The 20,441-nt window shown below is 41.4% G+C and overlaps 1 protein-coding gene across 3 annotated transcripts in view; it reads right to left on the bottom strand.

Moving 5' to 3' along the window:
- The window catches only part of PCMTD1 (protein-L-isoaspartate (D-aspartate) O-methyltransferase domain containing 1), an 85,577-nt gene that overhangs the window by 43,342 nt on the left and 21,794 nt on the right, over window positions 1–20,441 (bottom strand). Inside the window, exons 1-2 of one of the 3 annotated variants that reach the window (XM_074944398.1) lie at window positions 8,951–8,970; window positions 1,331–1,761 (exon numbers count right to left, since the gene is read on the bottom strand). The exons of 1 other annotated variant lie outside the window; for it this stretch is intronic. In XM_074944398.1, the coding sequence (XP_074800499.1) occupies window positions 1,331–1,637 (307 nt within the window). In that variant the 5' untranslated portion in view covers window positions 1,638–1,761; window positions 8,951–8,970. Of the gene's footprint in view, window positions 1–1,330; window positions 1,762–8,950; window positions 8,971–20,441 lie in introns of those variants that run through there. One more of the 3 variants, XM_074944397.1, reaches the window with a different exon arrangement.

The raw sequence follows: 20,441 nt of genomic DNA, 5'->3' as shown, positions 1-20,441 counted from the left end.
CAAGAACTGCATATCCTGGAAAAAGTACACATTTTGTAAGATTTCTGTAGCAGTAAAAGTAGTGCTTCCCTAACTAGAAAACAGTACTGAGAGATGCAAATATTTATTTAGTGGAAGAAAAAAATGTGTCTGTGACACTTACATCCCACTACCAAAATAAATGAAATTCCATTGTGTAATGCAAAATTATTGATAGGTAGAAAACATCTGAGGATACATATAAAAATCAGCACTAGAGCTTAGTTTTTCATTATGAAAACAAATGTAAATTTTCTGCTCTAAGGGGGTGGTTCCCAAACTTGTTCCACTGCTTGTGCAGGGAAAGCCCCTGGCGGGCTGGGCCAGTTTGTTTACCTGCTGTGTCCGCAGGTTCGGCCGATCGTGGCTCCCACTGGCCGCGGTTCGCTGCTCCTGGTCAATGGGAGCTGCTGGAAGCGGCGGCCAGTACGTCCCTGGGCCCGCGCCGCTTCTAGCAGCTCCCATTGGCCTGGAGTAGCCAGTGGGAGCTGCGATCGGCTGAACCTGCAGACACGGCAGGTAAACAAACCGGCCCGGCCCGCCAGGGGCTTTCCCTGCACAATCGGCAGAACAAGTTTGGGAACCACTGCTCTAAGATATAGTTTTAAAATGAAATTCAGTTAGCAATGATATACCACGTTCTCTTTTCAGCTGGTAGTACAGCCTTTTTTAAGTACAGTTGAGGGGATGAGTAGTATACTACACAGCTAACTTAGCTTAAAAAACCCCAATCTTAAGCAGTGAATATCTGCCAGAAAATTTATTAATGCTCTGTTATTTAATCTAGGTTATTTTGTGAAGAACAGCTTACTTTGTGTCCTAAGCACGTAAATTTCTTGTCTTCTATGTGAGCAACAATCTTTAGGAGTCCTTCGTGAACTTAAAAACTGCAGAAAAGTTTAGAAATAATTGTTTCCCCTTACTCCCTGTTGAAAATCATAATATTCTTTGTGACTCAACATTTGGCTTGTGTGGGAATTATGATGTCAAAGAGGCTTGCAGCTTCAGGTGACTACAGAAGGTTGATCTGTGGCTGCGGCTTAAGCAGCAAAAATATTGTTTTAATTAAAATGTAATTCTTAAAAAATGTTTTTCAATAACAGTTTTTCTAAGAATTAACTAGCAGCTCTTAAAATATTTCACAATATTCTGAAAGCACATTCCAAATTCCTAACTATGCTTTTTTCATTACATTACTTAAAACTATAACACATCAAGTCACAAAACCCTGGCAAAAATGCTGACATGTTAATCTAAGAAACTGCACTGAGCAACCAACATTTCATATATGTTTAAAATAAAAAAAAATTACCTAATATTAATCCCACCATTGTACTCAAATATCCGGTTCCACTACCCAGATTCAGAAAAGATAATCCTGGTTGAAGTTTCAATGCTTCCATGACTTCAGAATAAATGCAAGGTGCTGATAAGTGTATATTTCCATGCTTCCAAGCCAAGTCTTTATAAGCATTGTCCCTGTATCCTTCTAGATAATAATCACCACGGTCAATTGCTCTGAAGGCTTGCTCCACTCTCTCAGTGCGAATATACTGAGCTTCTTTCAAGTTATCAATTAAATCATCATTGTCTTCCCCAGCACTCACAGCTCCTCCCATGACGATTTTCTATGATAATTCAATGAGTTTGAAAATACATTAGCAGGAGCGTTTTGAAGTGTCAGTGTGTAACAGACTCTGTTCTTTTCCTTTCAACAGCACATCAGAACATCACAAATGAATCCTGGGAGAAAAAAAAAAGTTTACTTGTTTTGAATTTCACAGGAAAAAAGGCAGCATCAACTAATTAATACAGAGATCACTTAACAAAAGGGGTAGCAAGCTACTGGTTTGAAGTGTGGTTCGACTTCACTGGAAAATTAACGAAGAAGTATTAAAAAAGTGACAGTAGTATCCCATGCCTAAATCTTTGTCTTCCACATTCAATTTACTTAGTCTACATATACAAAGATTCCCCCTTCCCCCCTGCTAATTGTCAGGTCTGAATATTCTCCATGTTCTACTCTGTTTAGGCTCTTGCACTGAACCTATCTCCATGGTTTCTGAGCACCTTCAAAAAAAAAAAGCTTTAAAAATACACTGGGTGGGATTTTTCAATAGCATCTACATGACTTTCAGTGGAACTCATGCTCCTAAATCACCCAGGTACTTTTGAAAATCCCACCTAGCGTGCCTTATTGGACAAATAAGTGTTCCTTTCCTAAAAAGGAAAGGTTATGCCTAGATTTTTTGTTTATTTTCAAACTATAGAATCCAAATCAATAAAGTTAAGCTATGTTCTTTCTGGTTTGCATCACTAGTGGTTAAACACCTCACCAACTCCACAGGTCTTAGCAGTTTGGATAATGATGCATGAGCTGGAATAAAATTCAGCTCAGACTCACACACTGATAAAATTCTATGATTAAGTTTGTCAGCTACAAGGGGGGAAATGGGGCATTTTTTGGGAAACACACCTTTCAAACATTCTTAATGCATCAGGAAGCAACAAAAAAGTGAGGGAAGGGGCAACCTTTTTTCTGCCATTCACAAGAGTAATTGCTACCTTATATGTGGACCAGTCACTGAAAGATAACTGGACACAATCTGGCAGTGAGTTACACGTTAACTAGACAGAAGTAGGATATTGGAGATAAGGAATCCTAAGTCCTATCTTTGACTTTGGGAGAGGATTGTGGTCTAGTGGTTAGAGACAGCTAAACAAAACCCACAGAATTCTATTAATTCTGAAAGGCACGGTGGCTGAGCAGACAAGTTGAGGTCTGACTGAAACACTTGTGTCCTTTCCCCCAAAGCAGCCTCTTAAAAATCCAATACTTGACTGTCTCCTAGGGTTTGGTATGAGGTCTTGGTCAGTAAGGTTATGTAGTTCACAGAACTAAAGAGTGAATCAGTCAACAGAGGTAAGAACAGAAATCACAGTTCCTGGCCCAAAGTTTAGTGGACAGTTTTCGTTTCACAGTAATTTCACCTGTATTCCCCCCTTCATGGTCTACTCCAGGAGTTCCCGCTTTCAGGTTTCCAGCCATCACCTGTTTTTGGCTAGGGACCCTTGTTCCAGGCCTTTCTGAAGAGGGTGTGAAAACTGCACAGTCCCCTGCCATCTACTGTGATATCTCCAGCAAGCCAGTCTGCCTAAAACGCCAGCATGTGTACTTGCAGTCTCTTCAAGAGCGATTACTAGTGTGTTACTAACAGTTACAAGTTACCACATGGCTTTCTAAGCAAGCACTTTTATTCTTCAGATAAAAGCATTTCAGAGAAAATATATTTAAAAACCCAACAAACACTTCTATATACATGCTAAAAGCTCACAAAAGGCTTCCCAGGATTATGGGGCTCAAGCAGGCGAAAGTCATTCCAACTCTTCTTCCAGGGTTGGGGCATCCCTTGGACATAAAGTCCTGCCCATCTGTTGGATCAGGAAGAAGAGTCCCAAGTCAGTGTAAACTCAGGCTATTTATCCAAAAATCCTGCCTTTGTCTCTTGGTCTCTGAATAATCCAGTTTAAACTAATATATGTGAGCCTTTCTGGGAGGTGGTACCTCTCTAGGGGGTATTATAACCTTCACCACCACCCACTGGTTTTGGTCCCCGGAGGAGCTGTGGCAGCCTGTCCCCAAGGACTAGAACACAATCACCATTCATTTCATACAGTCGACCCCAAAGATACTTTAACTTTATTCGATATGGTCACCCAAGGATATGGCAGGAAGTTGTCATATATGCCACAGACCTCCACCTAGGCTTCATATATGGATGGAGCCCGCGCCCCCACAGAATATTATCTGCACTGGCAGTGCAGAATTACCACCAGCCCAATTCTACTCAAAAGTGGAATGTTCCACAAAATCCAATACACTTGGGAGCTCAGGTGGTAGAACTTTTCATGTTAGCCACTAGAGGACAAAAAAAAAAAAACCTACAAATATTTGTATCACTCCAATCAATACATTGACAATGGTACACACATATAAACCAAAACAGTAAAATAGGAGATGACAACACCACACTTAATTCGCATATTTGTATTTTAAAAAATTAGTGAATAAAATGTTAACAGAAATTCGCCTGGCTCCCATTATCTGCTAATTAATGTGTGCCAAGCAAATATGGGCATTTTGCCTTGTATGGCTTGAATGCATTCTAACAGAATATATAAGACTTCATTCACAAAAACCATACCAGCTGCTATTTTACTACTAACTACTTAAACTCATTCCAACTGGCACTTTCAGCCAGGATCATATATCCCAGTGAGGTTTTGGCCTATTTTAGAATACTCTCTTTCATATGCCTATTCAAATCCCTAGTTTATGCATTCCTATTTGTGTGTTCTAAGAAGTCAGGAATTTGCAAGGTTACAAACTGCAGGTATACACAATTGTACAACCCTAAAACTGACTGAAAATCTGGGCCTTAACATTAGGTTTATTGAAGTTACCAGTGCAACACTATTGCTGGATTGAGGTAATTTACCAGAGAACCCTAGTTATACAATGTCCATAATACAGCAGAACTGCTGAATTTTGTGACAAGAAAAGCAAACAGAATGAAGAGACTGATATAGAAATATTACAGTGATACAAAAATTACATTGGGGCATCATTAATGTCAGGACTTTCAAAAGTTAAAATGCTTCCACAACATTAACTTGGCCAATCTTAGCCCATTATCACTGTATGAAAGATTTCTGCAACTCTAAGGCTTTCCTGCAAGAATTGTAAATGAAGCCACCAGTAGTTGTCTGAAGGTGGATTGTAACCTTTATGTAAACGTATCACAAGAGAAGCTAGGGAAAGAAAATTCATGTACTAGCAACTTGTCCTGGAGAAATTTAAAGGGATGTCCTAGTCTGCTTTATTCTTGCTTAACAACTCTAAGAATGGTATCACTCAGCAACATAAAAAACTCAAACTGAGTCAACAGTCACCATATTCCTCTTAAAGACAAAGGCTCCATTTTGCTGTTGTATGATGATGTAGTATTCTCATCTTTTAGGGTACAGATCTATACGCAATTCAGTGGTAATAACTTGTCTTCATAAATTTATATTTATGTCCTTTGACACTTTACCTATACAATGTTTTGTCTCAGATAATATTTTAACCATTGAAAGTAACTAATGGACAAATATTTTGTACACCTTTCAGAGTAACAGCCGTGTTAGTCTGTATTCGCAAAAAGAAAAGGAGTACTTGTGGCACCTTAGAGACTAACCAATTTATTTGAGCATGAGCTTTCGTGAGCTACATGAAGTGAGCTGTAGCTCACGAAAGCTCATGCTCAAATAAATTGGTTAGTCTCTAAGGTGCCACAAGTACTCCTTTTCTTTTTGTACACCTTGTATAACTTTAAGAAGTATGGTCCCCTCTGGACTTGAATGTGAGGAGAAAAATCAATATGGGTATTTTGGTCCTTCCATCGTTTTTTGTTTTGCTGCTTTGTCACCAGATGATACATTCATTTTGGACACAAAAGACCCAACAAATACAATAATACGCAATACAAATAGTTTGCAAATAATGAATATTGTATGTTGTGGAGAATGAGGGAGCCATCTGTATATTTTATAAATATATGCACCTCAATATACCTGCTTGGAGTTAAATCAAAGGAAGCTGATAGGAGCATAGAAACAGGAAACAAATCAAAACAATGACAAAGATAAGGTGCCCCAGAAAGAATACCAACGGTCCTTAACGGAACAATGGGGGACCTATTAATTGGTAAATGGCCTTCTGCCAGGCTTCAGGTTAAAGACCCTGACCCAAAGAAGAGAGGAAAGGAGACAAATGGGCAGCTGCAACAGGAGGTGAGTTTCTCAGAGTTCTGCAGAGGTGTTTGTCTCTCCCAGTTCAAGGGTATGGATGTCTATATTCTTTCCTCACAATTAAAACTTGCAAAGAAGGAATAAAGTTTAGGTAAGACCCAGGCGTTGGGTTTATCCCTTTTCTCTGCTTGCTACATACCTTTGGGTGAATAAATAATACTTTGTTTTAAAGAAGCTGTTTCTGAGACATTTTAATCAGCCACTGGTCAGATTCCTGGAAGAAAAGGGCTTACAGATGCCAAGCATAGGTGGATCTGTCATGTTATCACAATCGGTAAACTAGGGGTGAGAGGTGGGGAGTGCAGCATTGTAGTGGTAGGACTGCAAGGTTCCACCTGAAAAGGGCGAAGATGAGTGCACCTCTCTGATGACAGGTTGCACTAAGGGAAACTAAAGAGATCTAAAGTGCAACTTGCCCTCTAACAGTGATATATGTACTTTAAGAATTGCAGAAGGTCAATAAAGAAGAATCTACAAAACAGTGACAAAATATTCAGGAACGCATGTTCCAAATGGCTGAATATACTGGAGAAAATGCATTCATTATTGGAGAACTGAAAATTGCATGTTCAATTTAAATACCCATTTGTGAAAATTTAGCTTCCAAATTCAATAAGTAAAACTATTTGAATTCTCCTAATAAGATTCTTAATGCCCAGTGGAATTGTTATATGCACAGTATTTTCACAAACCTTTCAGAACATTAAGCTGATTGGATTGCATAAGAACTGACACCCACTACAATCTATTCATGCCCTTTCAGTTTTGACTTTACATATCTTTATTACCCCATGTAGTATCTCCCCTCTGCTACACACTTAAAAAAAATAAATCCCTTTTTAAATTTTAGGCCTTTAAAAGTCACTATATATTGGTTCTCAAACTTTTGTACTGGTGACCCCTTACAAATTAGAACCACTTTTTTATATATTTAACATAATTATAAATGCTGGAGGCAAAGCGAGGTTTGGGGTAGAGACTGGCAGCTTGCGACCCCCCACCATGTAATACCTCGTGACCCCCTTAGGGGTCCCGACCCCCAGTTTGAGAACCCCTGCACTAGTATAACCATATTGGTCTTACTACTTTCCATTTTCCTTCCATTTTTCTTTTCTGTTGTACCTTGAACATTAATCCCTTCAGATATTACTACTTTAGTTTGCGTTCATGGAATCCTAACTATAGACTTATAGGGGTTTATTATTTTATTTTTAAAAGTTCATTATCTTTATACTAGTGCTTTCATCCTCTGTTCTTAGTACCATGTTCTTCTGTGATCAGCATTACCTAAATGTCCAGGTTCTCAGCCAATTCTTCCATACTGGCCAATATGAAAACTAAAATACCTGTGATCAAGTTAGTTCCAGTACTCTCGAAAACAAGATATTGGATAACATTTTCAAAAGTGCCAAAGTTCCAGCCTCAAATGGGGCTTGGACATTTAGGAACATAAGTCTCATTGAAAGTTAATGGGCCTTAGGTTCCAAGTCAATTCCATGCAAAGGGAAAAGAGCTGAGACAAAAGTACCAGAAAGTGAAGGAGAACAATACTAGCTCTGGCACCAACACATTATTAGTGCTTTTTTGTAACAAACTAGATGCTATGTTCAGCAGGGCATCTACCACCTCTCCACTTAACCATGGAGAATAACTTCATGTCCTGGAGAGGAGAAGGAAATGGCAGCACCTCTCCACCCCCTGCAGAGATGAATGAGGTGAGGCATTTGGCATCAGGCAGGAAGCTGGCAATAACCCAGAATACCACAAGTTGGCTAAAAACCAGGAATTGTTCAGTACCCAGCTGGACCCCCAGACACAGATTAAATGGCTCAGGCTGACACATATTTCATTCATGGGAGAGAGACTCTTGAAGATGCAAGTGATAATAATTAACGAACCATAATGTAGGCAGATATACCCACACACTTATCAAATACATACCTTGTATGTTAACTGGCCAGAAAAAGCTGATGAAAAGGCAGAATATATGGGCAAATGCTTTCTCCCCAGTATGGCTGCAAACACTTTTCACCAGCACTTAATTACTGCACGAGCTGGAAAATTCCGAGTAACTGTAACAGTTATCATGGGCTGCCAGCACCACCACCACTACCCAACCTAACAACTGTTCTCTATTTGATTATTGGCAGTCTCATTGGGGAGAATCCCACTAACAATTTCAGAACAACTGACTGCAATCAGAGATGAAACAAAGTACTCAAATGAGGACAAGTTCTCCAAGACTGTGCAGGACTCCAAACAAAACACGAGGGATGCGAAGGAGTGGTGCGAACAGCTGCTAGAGTGGAGGAAAGATGGAGATGCACAGAAATACATGCTGCATCTATCCAGCTGTTTGAACAAGTTGTTGACAGGGGGCACCAAGGACACCACCACAGTAGTTCTACCCACTCTAAAGAATGGACAATATGCGTTTCTGGGAGGGATCATACCCTCCAGCCCATTCCTTGAGCCACCAACCCTCCACTCATCAGTTCCCACTCCACTCTACTCCAGTGGACAAGACCTCAACTAACACAATTGTTTTGATTACACGTACCATGCTGCTTCCCGCAGCCCCCATTGGCCTGGAATGGCGAACTGCGGCCAGTAGGACCTAGGATCGGCCGAACCTGAGGACGCTGCAGGTAAACAAACCGTTCCAGCCCACCAGCGGATTTCCCTGACGGACCGTGTGCCAAAGGTTGCTGATCCCTGCACTACGCCAACAGAACTTTTACCAATGCAACATTCCAGGGTCTAAGGCCTTGTGTACAGAATCACTTGAAATCCATTCCCCATCATGTCAAAATGGGCTCTTTTTGCTATTGAGAACGTACAACCTTTTTTGAACATACCAACCGAGCAAGTGCACTGGGAAACCGAAGTCTCAGTGAGGCCCCTGCCCTTAGCTCTTGGTTTCAGCATGTGATTCACTTTCCAAAGTACACTGAATCAGTCAGGGATTCTGTAATTATGTGAGATTGGAGTTAAAGTGGATGGAAGCGAAACCATTTAATCCAAAATCCCAGGCTCTTGTGTCTACAACACGGAGTCCAGACATAATCTGAATACTTACTGCATGACATGGGTTGGGTCGTGGAAAGGAGGACAGATCTTAAGGAGCCGGTGTTGATAGGTAAGGGGAGCCCATCAAAATGTGCCCTTCTAGGACCAAGGAGGAAAAGCACATTTTGATGGCTTCCCCACGCCCAGCAAAATATGCAGCCATATACGTGGACAAGCACAACCACTCATCACTTGTTCAAGCTTTCAGTCATGACTCTTGTGATATCATTTCACCAGTTGTCCAGTCATCATCATCTTTTCCTGGCTAGGTAGGATCTGAATATCTAATGTGAAAAACAAAGCAGAGCACCCTTTATGACATGAGAGGAAGGGAACACTTCCAGCATATTTATATAAAAAAAGACAATCTCAATAAACTTTGCTTTTGCAGGGCACCTTTTATATATATTTTTAATTCAAATGTTTCAATAATTCTAATGAATACCAAATATGATCTCCTATTGGGCACTACCCATAACACCCCCCTTTTCTTTTATTTTGGACAACTTTTGCTACAGAAAACTCAAAAAAATGCATCATGTGCTTTCAGCCCTGCAGACCAGCTACTATACCTATAGACGGAAATTTGTCCCTACTCCAGTCCCATTTGAGCCAGGTGCAATGGTACTTGGGAGCTGTAGGGACAGCGTAAGCTCCCACTGGGGGAATACCATTAGTGTAAGAGGCCCTGTATCCTTGCGCTGGTCTCATCCCAAGCACAGGTATAAATCTGGTCCTAAAAACATCCTGCAGCACTGACTGACAAACGTAGCCAACTGGAAGCTAAAAAATGACAACCTGCCTCCCATCTCACTTCCTTCACCAAAACAGTTGTGCCCACACTGCATTTTGAAGAAAGCTGATACCAAGTCATAAGAACTCTTACCTCTACTGTACATATTGGAATCGGTAACTGGAGGAAAATTTACATTTACAGTCATTGAAAGTAATTTAAAGTTAGAGGAAAATTTAGCAAAGTAGCAGGACGGGAAAGAAGGAGAAGCAGTCATTCTGCCCTTCTCTGATCGGTGATCTTTTCAAGGTAATCAGGACAAGAGGCCTACTCTCTCTTATCTAAACAACTGACCAAAGTTCATGGCAGAGATATGTTTAGTCTCTAAACAGCAATCCAAAACAACAGAAGTGCCAAGTGTTCTGGAATAGCTGATCCCCTCACCATTTATTTTATATTTTCCTTGTCAACTCACTCCAATGGGTGGGGGAAAAGGAAAGAATACTTTATTTCAAGGCTAACCCTTACACATGCTATGATAATCATCTATACACTGATATTAAAGACATCACAGGATATTCTCATCTGCTCCACCCCTTTCAGGCTGGGTAAAAAGGCTGAACAGCATAAAAAGGATTCAAAGCTCCAGTTCCAGGAGCAAAAGGATTCTGCGCAATGCAGACACAGTAGAAGACAACTGTGTAACTGCCCTGGAAGGACCTCCTCACAATGCCTGACACAGGGGGCACGTCAGAGGCGCAGAGAGCATACAGCACAGCAGAGATTCTGGGCAGTACGTAACCCATAAACCAGCCTAGGAAAGCTGCCATAACTTACATGCACCCAGGTCTAAGTTACACCAGGGGCCTCTCCAGCACCAGGATCAACTGAGGATCAGGAGGGCACAAAAGGTTACTTAAAACCACTTTAGAACCCCCTCCTCCCCCACCTTCTCCTGAGCTGAGAGTTCAATGTTTCACCTTTAAGAGGTGCAGGAGAAACCACACTCACCATTTATTGGCATATTCAGTTGACACAAATACTACAACAAAATAGAGGGCTTTTACACTCATTTTCCTTTTGTGTTCCTACTCTTGATATTTTTATGCTTATTTAGTATGACTATATAGAAACGTTTTCACAGGTCTAATGTACTTGTAACTAATCTGATCAATTAGGATAGTGCAGAAGCTTTGCAGTTTACATTTAAAATCTCACGTTGTTATGTAACAGCTGTAATAGTGTAGTGACTAGAAACCCTATACTATACAACCACTTAAAGAAAAAAAAACCACTTACCGCTACCATAGGTATTCAGAATAACTTACCTTTTGTCTCGACATTGAAGGTATAGCCTATTCTGTGACATGGACCACATTAGACTAGATTTACACAGCTGCCTGAATGCAACTCTTACTTTTCTGGGCTGGTAAGCCTCCAGTTGGAAGGCAACACACTGCTCACACTATCCAAAGCATCTTTCAGCTGCAAGTGTTGGAAATATTTCTGTATTGGACAAATAGAAGGGAGACTCATGGCCCTATCTACATGCATAAATACTTGTATTTGGCTTCTAGGGAGGAATGCCTCTGATGTCTCAAAAAGTAAAGAAGTACTTGTGGCACCTTAGAGACTAACAAATTTATTAGAGCATAAGCTTTCGTGAGCTAACTTCATTGGATGCAGTCTTCCAAAGTATGGGGCCCCTATCTCTAAACTGTTTCCCCCGTCCCCTTAAAGTATTCATTTCTTTTAGTATATTCCTGATTCAAGTTGACCAATTTTGAATATATTTATATATTTCATTCTTGTTCCTTGTTAGGCATTAGCCTGTTTTGGGGCTCTGCCTGTTATTCTGAGACATCCCTTACTCCCACTCCCCTGTTGAGAATGCTGCAGAAATATAGTACCCTTTAAAGATAATTAGCTTATCTATAAACTAGCCTATTTGCAGATATAAGACAGGATACTTACTCAACTACTGACCACTCTTCTGAGTTTGGAAAGATGTTTTTAAGGAGCAGTTTCTCTGAATTTATTGTTTGCATCCCCTTGGGTATTTTAAGATGCTCACTTCATGAAAAGTTTAGTTTCTCACTGACTTTCGTTAGGAGCTGTTGCTAGCTAGAATTCAGAAACTGACTGGAATATTCTAAGCACTGAGTGGACATTGGTACTATATGCTGATAAACTGTCGAGCAAGACCTGTAGTGATCTGCCTCATTCTCAAAATAAGGATGTGCTGCCCTTTAGGATATATCTACACAGCAAAGAAAAACCCACGGCTGGCCAATGCCAGCCAACTTGAACTTTCAGGGCTTAGACGGCAGGGTTGTTTCATCGCTGTGGCCTAGGGCTGGAGCCCAGGCTCTAGGACCATTCAGGGTGGGAGGGTCCCAGAGCTCCGGCTCTAGTCTGAGCCTGGAAGTCTGCATAGCAATGAAACAGCCCCACAGCCTGAGCCCCAAGAGACTGAGTTGTCTGGCACTGGCCAGCCACGGGTGTTTCTTTGCTGTGTAGACATACCCTAAAAGTCTTCTGTGCTTGACATGCATGGAAATATTAATATTGCCATCTACTCTGTGGGGCCATACAGATGTGCTAATATGCCTAGTAAGGAATCTATTTGCTAAAAAATATTTCCTGATTCTTTTCTGTTGTCTGTATTGTTACAGACATACTTGCCGACAGGCATTTTGAAACAAATTACCAAAACAATTTAAAACGGCATGATTATATGGTGTTATTTTGACAAATAAAATATGCAGAATTTTAAAAATTCTGCACACAATATTTTAGGTGCAGAATTCCATCAGGAGTAACTTACAGCAACATGTATATTCATATTTAAAAAGACACTACCAAAGCAAGACACTCCGCTGCACATGCTTCTCCCTCTTGGGAGATGAGAAACAGACATGTGACAGATACCTAGTCAGATTACTTAATGCACTAATGGAAGGCACTAGATACTGTAGTGATGAGTGCAGTATAAAAATCTGTATTGTGCAGCAAAGCAGACTCCTATGCTCACATACAGCCCTACTGATGTTAAAACTGATCTGTGTGGATGCACTTTTATTTTCACCTGTAGTCCTCTGCACCCAGAGTGTCTGCTCAAGCACATCCACTGAAGTCAGTTGGGCTCCACATGGCATAAGGGACAACATGCAGGTGTAAGTGCATGCCTTCGCCGAGCAGTTTACAGAACTGGGGCTTAAGCTTGAGCAATATAATTTTCAGAAGAACGTCAGTTGGGAATCCTCACTGAGCTAAGCATAAATGAGGAATCAAAGAGTACTTCCAGACTATGGGTTGAATTGTGGGCATCTCTTATGGCCTTCTATGTAGCAGACGTTTGCAGTTCCCTTATTGAGGTGTTATTTATCTATGGGAACTGGACAGGGGAAACTGTTTAATCATTTGCCTGACTGCCCGCACAGAGTACTGCAGTTATTTTCTTTGAGCTAGAACTGGCACCGACTCCTTTCCAAGTAACTGTTTCCTGTCAAACTAGGTTTGTTTTTCTTGTCTGAAATTCCACTCCTCCCTTCCCTGCCACACTTAGCATAGGTTGAATGCTGAAGGTGGTTTTTGGCCCACGTGCATTCCATATGTTGTATAGCTTGTCATTTTCAGGTCGAGATGCACAAGTAAGTTCTCCATGACAGGAAATGTATTTTACAACACAGTAAATCACAAGGGCTTTCTCAAGGGACCCTTATATAAGCCACTTATTACTTTTCTTGGTTTTTCCATCTATAACAATCAGTTCCTGATGCATTCTTTTACAAAACTATCCTATTATCCAAAATTAAAGTTTGGGTAGTCCAGCTCTCTAAGCATCAGAAAAAAAGGCTATATTCTTTCAACAATTTTTTATCTGATTTACTATGTAACAGTGGTTTCAATGCTTGCTGTTCTAAATGCCGAGAAAAAAAGTCTAACCTATGGACTTCCAGACATCTCCATTTAAACAAAAGGATACATTCAAGGAACCGCGAGGCACCAGACATTAGCATTAGTAAGTGTTAAATTTAAAAGAAAATAGGTACTCTAAAGAGTGCTTGTCCTCCTTGACAGATAGGATATTGAATTACTTATTACAGCAGACAGAATACTGGCATCCATTACATAGAAATCTAAGAATACAGATCAAGGGAAGATGCTGTAGGGAATAGAATGGTTACTTATCCAACAGTAACTGTAGTTCTTTGTGATGCAGTCAGTATGGTAAGTGAATGGCAAGCAGTACCCTCCCTTGGTAGTAGGAGTGAGGAGTTTCAGCTTTATCAAACAGCGATTGAAGTACTGACCTGAATTTAGCATCTGACCTGCCTGCCACGTGAAGGGCATAATATTTAACACAAGTCAGTGGGTTGTTCCATGTTGTAGCCTTGAAATCTCAGAGACTGGCACATTCCTGAGGCAGGCAGAAGATGCTGCCTCTGCCTTCATGGAAGTGTGCCTTGATGTTCAGAGGGAGATGGTCATCAGCCATCTGATACCAGGTGGAAATGCACGGTCTGATCCACTAAGATTATCTGAGACAACATGGTGTGGCTTTTTGATGGGCAGGATATATCCATGAAGAAGGGTGGACGACAGCTTGAAGAGCTTAGTATTATTAAAATAACAACATGTCCAACGTATGTAGCTCTGCTCCTAGTGTTAAGTGCAGGTTTCAGGAAAAAGATGGACAAGGTAACTGATTGGTTGTGATAGAATTCCAACATCACCTTAGAGATAAACTTGAAGTTTGGTCCCAATGCTACCTTGTCTCTATGGAAGGGATGTGTAACACGGTCTGGCCAGAGCTTGGAGTTCACTGACTCTCCGTGCTGAAGTTACAGCAAACGGAAAGACAGTCTTGATGGTCAAGTGGTATACCAAGCGATCAGACAGTGGTTCAAAACAAAGGCTCCATAAGTTTTCAGACCATGCTGAGGTCTACTTGAGATTCTGGTCTCTAACCAGAAAGTAAGAATTAAGTAGGCTCTTGAATTTTTATAATATGGGATGTCAGAACACAGTATGACTGTACCAGGGTGTGACGCACCAATCCTGCTGCAAGATGAACCCTGAGAGAGTCAAATGACAGTCTCGTATATTTCAGATACAGCATGTAGTTGAGGATTTTTGGTATCAGGGTCTCTACTGTGTCCAGATTCTGTTGGGCTACCTACTTTAAAAAAAATCCATTTTGAGAGTAAGTTTTCCTAATGGAAGGTTTTCTGCTTTGTAAGAGATTTTCCTGAAACTGTAAGGAGCAGTGTCTGTCAGTAGCATTCAACCAGACAACTTCCATGCCATCAGATGCAATGACTGTGGTTCTGGGTGTAGCATGTGACCCTGGTTCTTGGTTCTGACCTTGGTTCTGAGCGGGCAAGTTGAGAGGTGCACAAGAGGCCACCTGAAATACGTATGACAGCCAAAACTGTATCAACCAGCAACAGACTATCAGGATTATCGTAACCTTGCCCGGTTTGATCTTGGATTTTACCCTGGGGATGAGGAGAACTGGCAGTCAGGCATACATGAGTCCTTGAGGCCACAGAAGGAGAAAGGCTTCTGGCAATCGGCCTTGGCTCACACTCCCTCTGGAGCCGAATTTCAGGCATTTAATGTTGCCTTCTGTGGTTTATTTATTTGGCGCATGCAATCCGATCAAGCCAGGCCACAGTGTTCTTATTAACGATGCTCAAAGCATGAAGACCTCCAGGAATCTGAGTCATTTTGTAGTCCTTAACAATGTGTGTCATGATTTGTGGGTGCCCATGTTGACATAATGGACTGTCTCTAAAATGTCACCAAAATTCCACTGCAGCAGACATTTCATGTCCGGTAGGAAACGAATTCAGAAGCCTCCATTGCATTTGTGGTAAATCAAACCCGGGCTGACTTTGAGTGGGGTCTGAGACAAGATAATTTGTCACTTTCTCTGCAGACCATGAAGTTTGCCATGCATCTTCTACCATAAATCCCTCACCCAGTAAGTTTATCCACAATGGGCAACGTGAGGGCAGACAGCCATCTGATGGATAAAACAAATCTTTAATTAATGGTAGATGTGGGCATATCATGCAATTTTGTCACAAGCTTTGCTACGCTTTCCTCTCTGCGAACACTGGGCTGAGTAATTTTGCAGAAAACCTGTAACCATGGTAGAGGAGTAGATTTAAGTGTGCCTGAAATAATACGCATGTTGGAATTAAGTTGTAGGTTGATCATCTTTGTGTGAGACGAGTGAGCCCATACTGGAGCACAGTACTCCGCTGCTGAATACCAGAGTGCCAAGGCTGAAGTTTGTAGCATTTCGTCACTGGCACCCCATGTTTTTCTGGCCAGTTTTCCAAGCAAGTTGCTGTGTGTTTTGACCTTAGCTGCTGTCTTTCTAAGATGGTCATGATATCGGAGAGTTCTAGCCAATGTGATGCCTAGATATACTGGGTGTGAATCATGCTTTATTTGCTCACCATTGAGAACTATGTTCAGTTCTCTGAAGTCGATGTAAGTGGAAAACACTTGACACAGTCTAACTTCCACTTGGTATCAGGCACCACCGATGACAATGATCGGCCACAGACACCATATCTGCTTTCAGAACACTGTGCTTTCTTTTCAGAACACCATATCTGCTTTCAGAACAGAGAACATATGGTAGGTTATTTGAATATATGTTTAATAAATGTTGGAGATAATAATGATCCTTGTGGAAGGTCATTCTTCTGGTGCCGCCAAGCACTTGTATCACCAATATGCACACAGAAATGTCAATTTCTCAAAAACAGAGCCATTGCATATACTAACCAACCTGGCATAATTCTAGACAATTTCATCCCTGCCAGAACACCAATAAGGTCCAACTCTGCAGCGGACAATCTTTCAACAGTCAGCTGGAGGACCTTAAGCTAGAGCATAGCTAGATCTAGGACTAGAAAATCATTGTCTGGAACTTGTTTGACCAGTTGGCCAAGATTCGTAGTAATCCTCAAATTAGAAATGCTAGATGGATCATCTGTTTTTCTAGACCACAGACAAGCTGTAACTGGGTACTTACAAGGGACATGTTGTGAACGTCGATCCATTGTCCCCCTCTTCTGTGGTGAAGAGGTATCTATTATGAGAGCCCCCACTTACAGAATATGGGCCCTATCAAGGACTTCCTCAGCGACAATTTATGGATGATTACCATGCATCATTGTTGACCCCTGGAAGGTATAGAAACAACAGGGTTTGATGACATCACATTCAAAGCTTGATGGCTTCTTGGTAGAAAGGGGATGACCAAGCACCTCTTGGCTTGTTCATATAATGCATTATGGATGTGTCTGTCAGGATTTTTACCGTAGAGTTCTGCAGAACAGGAAAGAAATGCTACACAGACCAGTCTGATGGTCCTCAGCTCCAGAAGAGTCATGGGCAGTTCTAGGTCACCCTGACAGCATGTGCCTTGCATCTGCATATGGCCCAGCCTGTCCCTGAGGAGCCTGTGATAAGCCTTTGGCACAGAGTAGAGAAAGGAACCCCTTTTGATACATTCATTGGGTCAAGCCACCAAGTAAGCTCTCTCGCAGTACCTGAGGCAGGACTAACTCTTATTCATGAGATGTCTGGACTGGGATCATGTGGACCTCTACCACGTTTGTAACATAATCTGGCAAGCAGCATCACAAATGTATATGCCAAAATGTTACCAAGGAGTAACAGACACGTACACTCTGTCATTTGATTTCATTTTAGGTAGTTTGCCGGCAACTGGAGACCAGAATCTGTCTTCTGGGACGCGGGTTCTTGCTGACAGTGAACTCTATCCGCTGTGAGTGTGTGAGGCATGATTTCTGGTAGTTCACAAGGAGTCTTAGATGACAGAGCAACAAGAGGACATGTCTAAGGCTGTAGCAGTCTCCTGTTGGGACCTGCTTCTGATCAGCCAATCATCCAGCTACAATATATGCAGATTCCCTATCTCCTTAACTGTGCTGCCACTACTGTCAAGCATTTCGTGATTATTTTTGGTGCTGTGGAGAGACCAAATGGCAGAACTCTGTACTAGTAAAGGATAGGCCCCACTGGGCATCTTAGGTAGCATTGGCCAGATGGATAGCTATATGGAAGTCTGCCTCCTGCAAGCTGAGAGCATACATAGGAATACAGAATGGGTCATTTGGTATTGTCCAGTCCAGTGCCATTCCTGATAAGCCCATGGCAGATGAGCCCTATTAGGAAAGCTGGCAGGACCTTCTGTGCTGCCGACCACCGACCTCGGCGGAGAGAGTTTGCTGCTGGAAAGAAGCAAGAACATATGCCCCTGTGACAGAGAGAGGGAATAAAACTCCTTAGGGCAGTTCAGATGTATGTGATACTGGGGTCTGTACTAGTCGGTGCTCTGGCACCAATGACTGTCCTGATTCTCCAAGGAGTACATCATCCACAGTAGGCCTCAACACGGAGAGATGTGCCACCAGAGCAGTCTGTCTTTCTCATGGGCTGCTCCTTACCACCAGCCCCTGTTCCCTCTAAGCTGTGCGCATGTGTGCACGCACACAGATCCTAAACCCCATGCACAAGGCAAAATACCGCGCACACAAAAATTTGCACAGAAAAAACTTTTTGCGCACATGGCTTGTCAAAAATTTGGACAGAAGAATTTTTTTGCGCACACGGCCTGTCAAAAATTAGAGGGAACATTGCCACCAGCCCTCACCACTGTGCAGGCTTTGGTGGTTTTATTTCTAGACACTTTACATAGTTTGTCCTGATGGAAGGACACTGACCTACTCCTGGTGTTGTTGCCTCTATACCTGCAGCACTTCCTATCAGTGCTGAACTTTGGTACCAGCGTTGTTGGTGCCAGTTTCAGTGCCAATGATCCTGATGTCTGCTTCAGTGCTGGAGGTGTCAGTGCTGGGTCTGCTCTTTGCACCATCTGCTCAGTGCTGATCTTCGGCATCACTTGCCTGCTAGATAAAAGCATTGGACAATCCTGACTTGCCCACTAACAGAACTCTGGAGCTTGTCTCCTCAGGGTCTGATGAGACCTTCATGGATTGTTCCAGAAGACAATACTTCAGACTCATATCTCAACTTCTGTGTTCTTGTGGAGAAATATCTGCTCAACATTATATATATATGACTCCTAAACAGCAGATATACCTGCAGTAGCTAGTTTCCCTGAAAGATAGACAACTGCAGGATGGGCAGGGCTTGAAGTTCACAGGTTTTGACCACCCTGTTAAGAAGCCCTATACAGGGGAGGGGGTCTAACCATCAACACTTAATCCAGACAGATTGATACACATTATGGCAGTTATATGAATGTTGTGAGGGCGGGAAGAGGGAACTGAAGGAGAGGGGGGTGTCACCCCACCCCTTTGTACTCGTGTAGGAGCATGAGGACAGAGGGCATACACATGGCACGGATACAACGGATACTATTAAAAAAAAACCCTCTGGTATCATTCTCATGAGGCACACTGGGGTCCACACTGACATGTTCAAAGGAAGTGTTTTCCTTGGTTTACAAAAGTGTTAGTGTCATTAGCTGACAAAATCTGAACCTATACTAAACAAACATATCATTAAAAACACAACTTGATCAACCCAATGGATGAAAAAATCTGTAATAATAATAGTAATAGTAATTTCAATAACAGAAATTCTGAAAAAGTTAAGGTTATATTTTTCTCCTTATTCCACTTAGCCCATTTTTATAGTTCTATCAATTTAGCATTTAAAGACAGAAAGAGCATCACTCAAAAATATTTTAGTTTATTAAGCTTAACTGACTTTGCTGATGGTACAAGTTTAATAGGAGATTTATAAGATACCATAAGCTGCACTAAGGAAGCGTAACACTTTAAACAGTGATGGAAATGTAAACTATACTTTAGCATATGTTTAAACATGGATATTAACAAGCCGCTCAATTATCCACAATCAATACTTAACAGAAGCCAAATTCACCCCCAGGAGAGGGCCAGGACAAGGCCTATACACCACTTATGCTCCTCTAAGCCCTATATTGAACTGGCCCTCTTCAAAAGCATCATTTTCATCCCAGAGGAATATTCTATTTGCACTTGCAGCACTATGCTGTAGAACAGATTCACATACCACTGATAATTTGTAGAGCATTTGCTGATGACTTGCAGTGAGCAGGATAGTCACGATTGTGGTTTCTCTTTGTTACCATCTCTGAGAAAGATTAGATGAGAAGGTGAAGAAATGGAGGACCAAAACTAGACAACATTTATCTTTTCCAAAAACATACAACTCACTTATTGCATTAAACAGCTAAAAATGCAACCTTGTTTTCCACGTAAGCCGTTTGTATAGATACATAATGGCAAACTGACAGAAAGATGGTCCATATGATTCTGAGTGGGCCAAGAGGTGGCCCGTGAACTACTGCATTAATCAGTCCATAGTTTGAAAAGTTTGCGATTATTTGTTTCATATAATTGGAACATTAGTATTTCAAATAAGAGTCACTTCCAACCCTAACAGAACACAGAATTAGCTGGATATTACTCACAGAATGACCAAGGGGAAAATCATTAACCATGATGGAGTTTCAGTAGTCATTAGAATTTAAATTTTAAACACCCCATTAAGATGAACAGGTAAATTCATTTCATGCTATTATTTCAGTATGTCGTAAGTCTAAGAATGTAAACCCATGTGTAGCTGTCGTTTAAGTATAAAAAAAATAAAGTCAACCTCTCCTTCCATGAAACACTCAATTTTTGAAAAAAACAACAAATTG

This window comes from Natator depressus, chromosome 2 (assembly GCF_965152275.1).
Source record: "Natator depressus isolate rNatDep1 chromosome 2, rNatDep2.hap1, whole genome shotgun sequence".
NCBI classification, from domain to species: Eukaryota; Metazoa; Chordata; order Testudines; family Cheloniidae; genus Natator; species Natator depressus.
The sequence above is the reverse complement of the archived record's forward strand: the minus strand, read 5'-3'. Positions and strand labels throughout refer to the sequence as shown.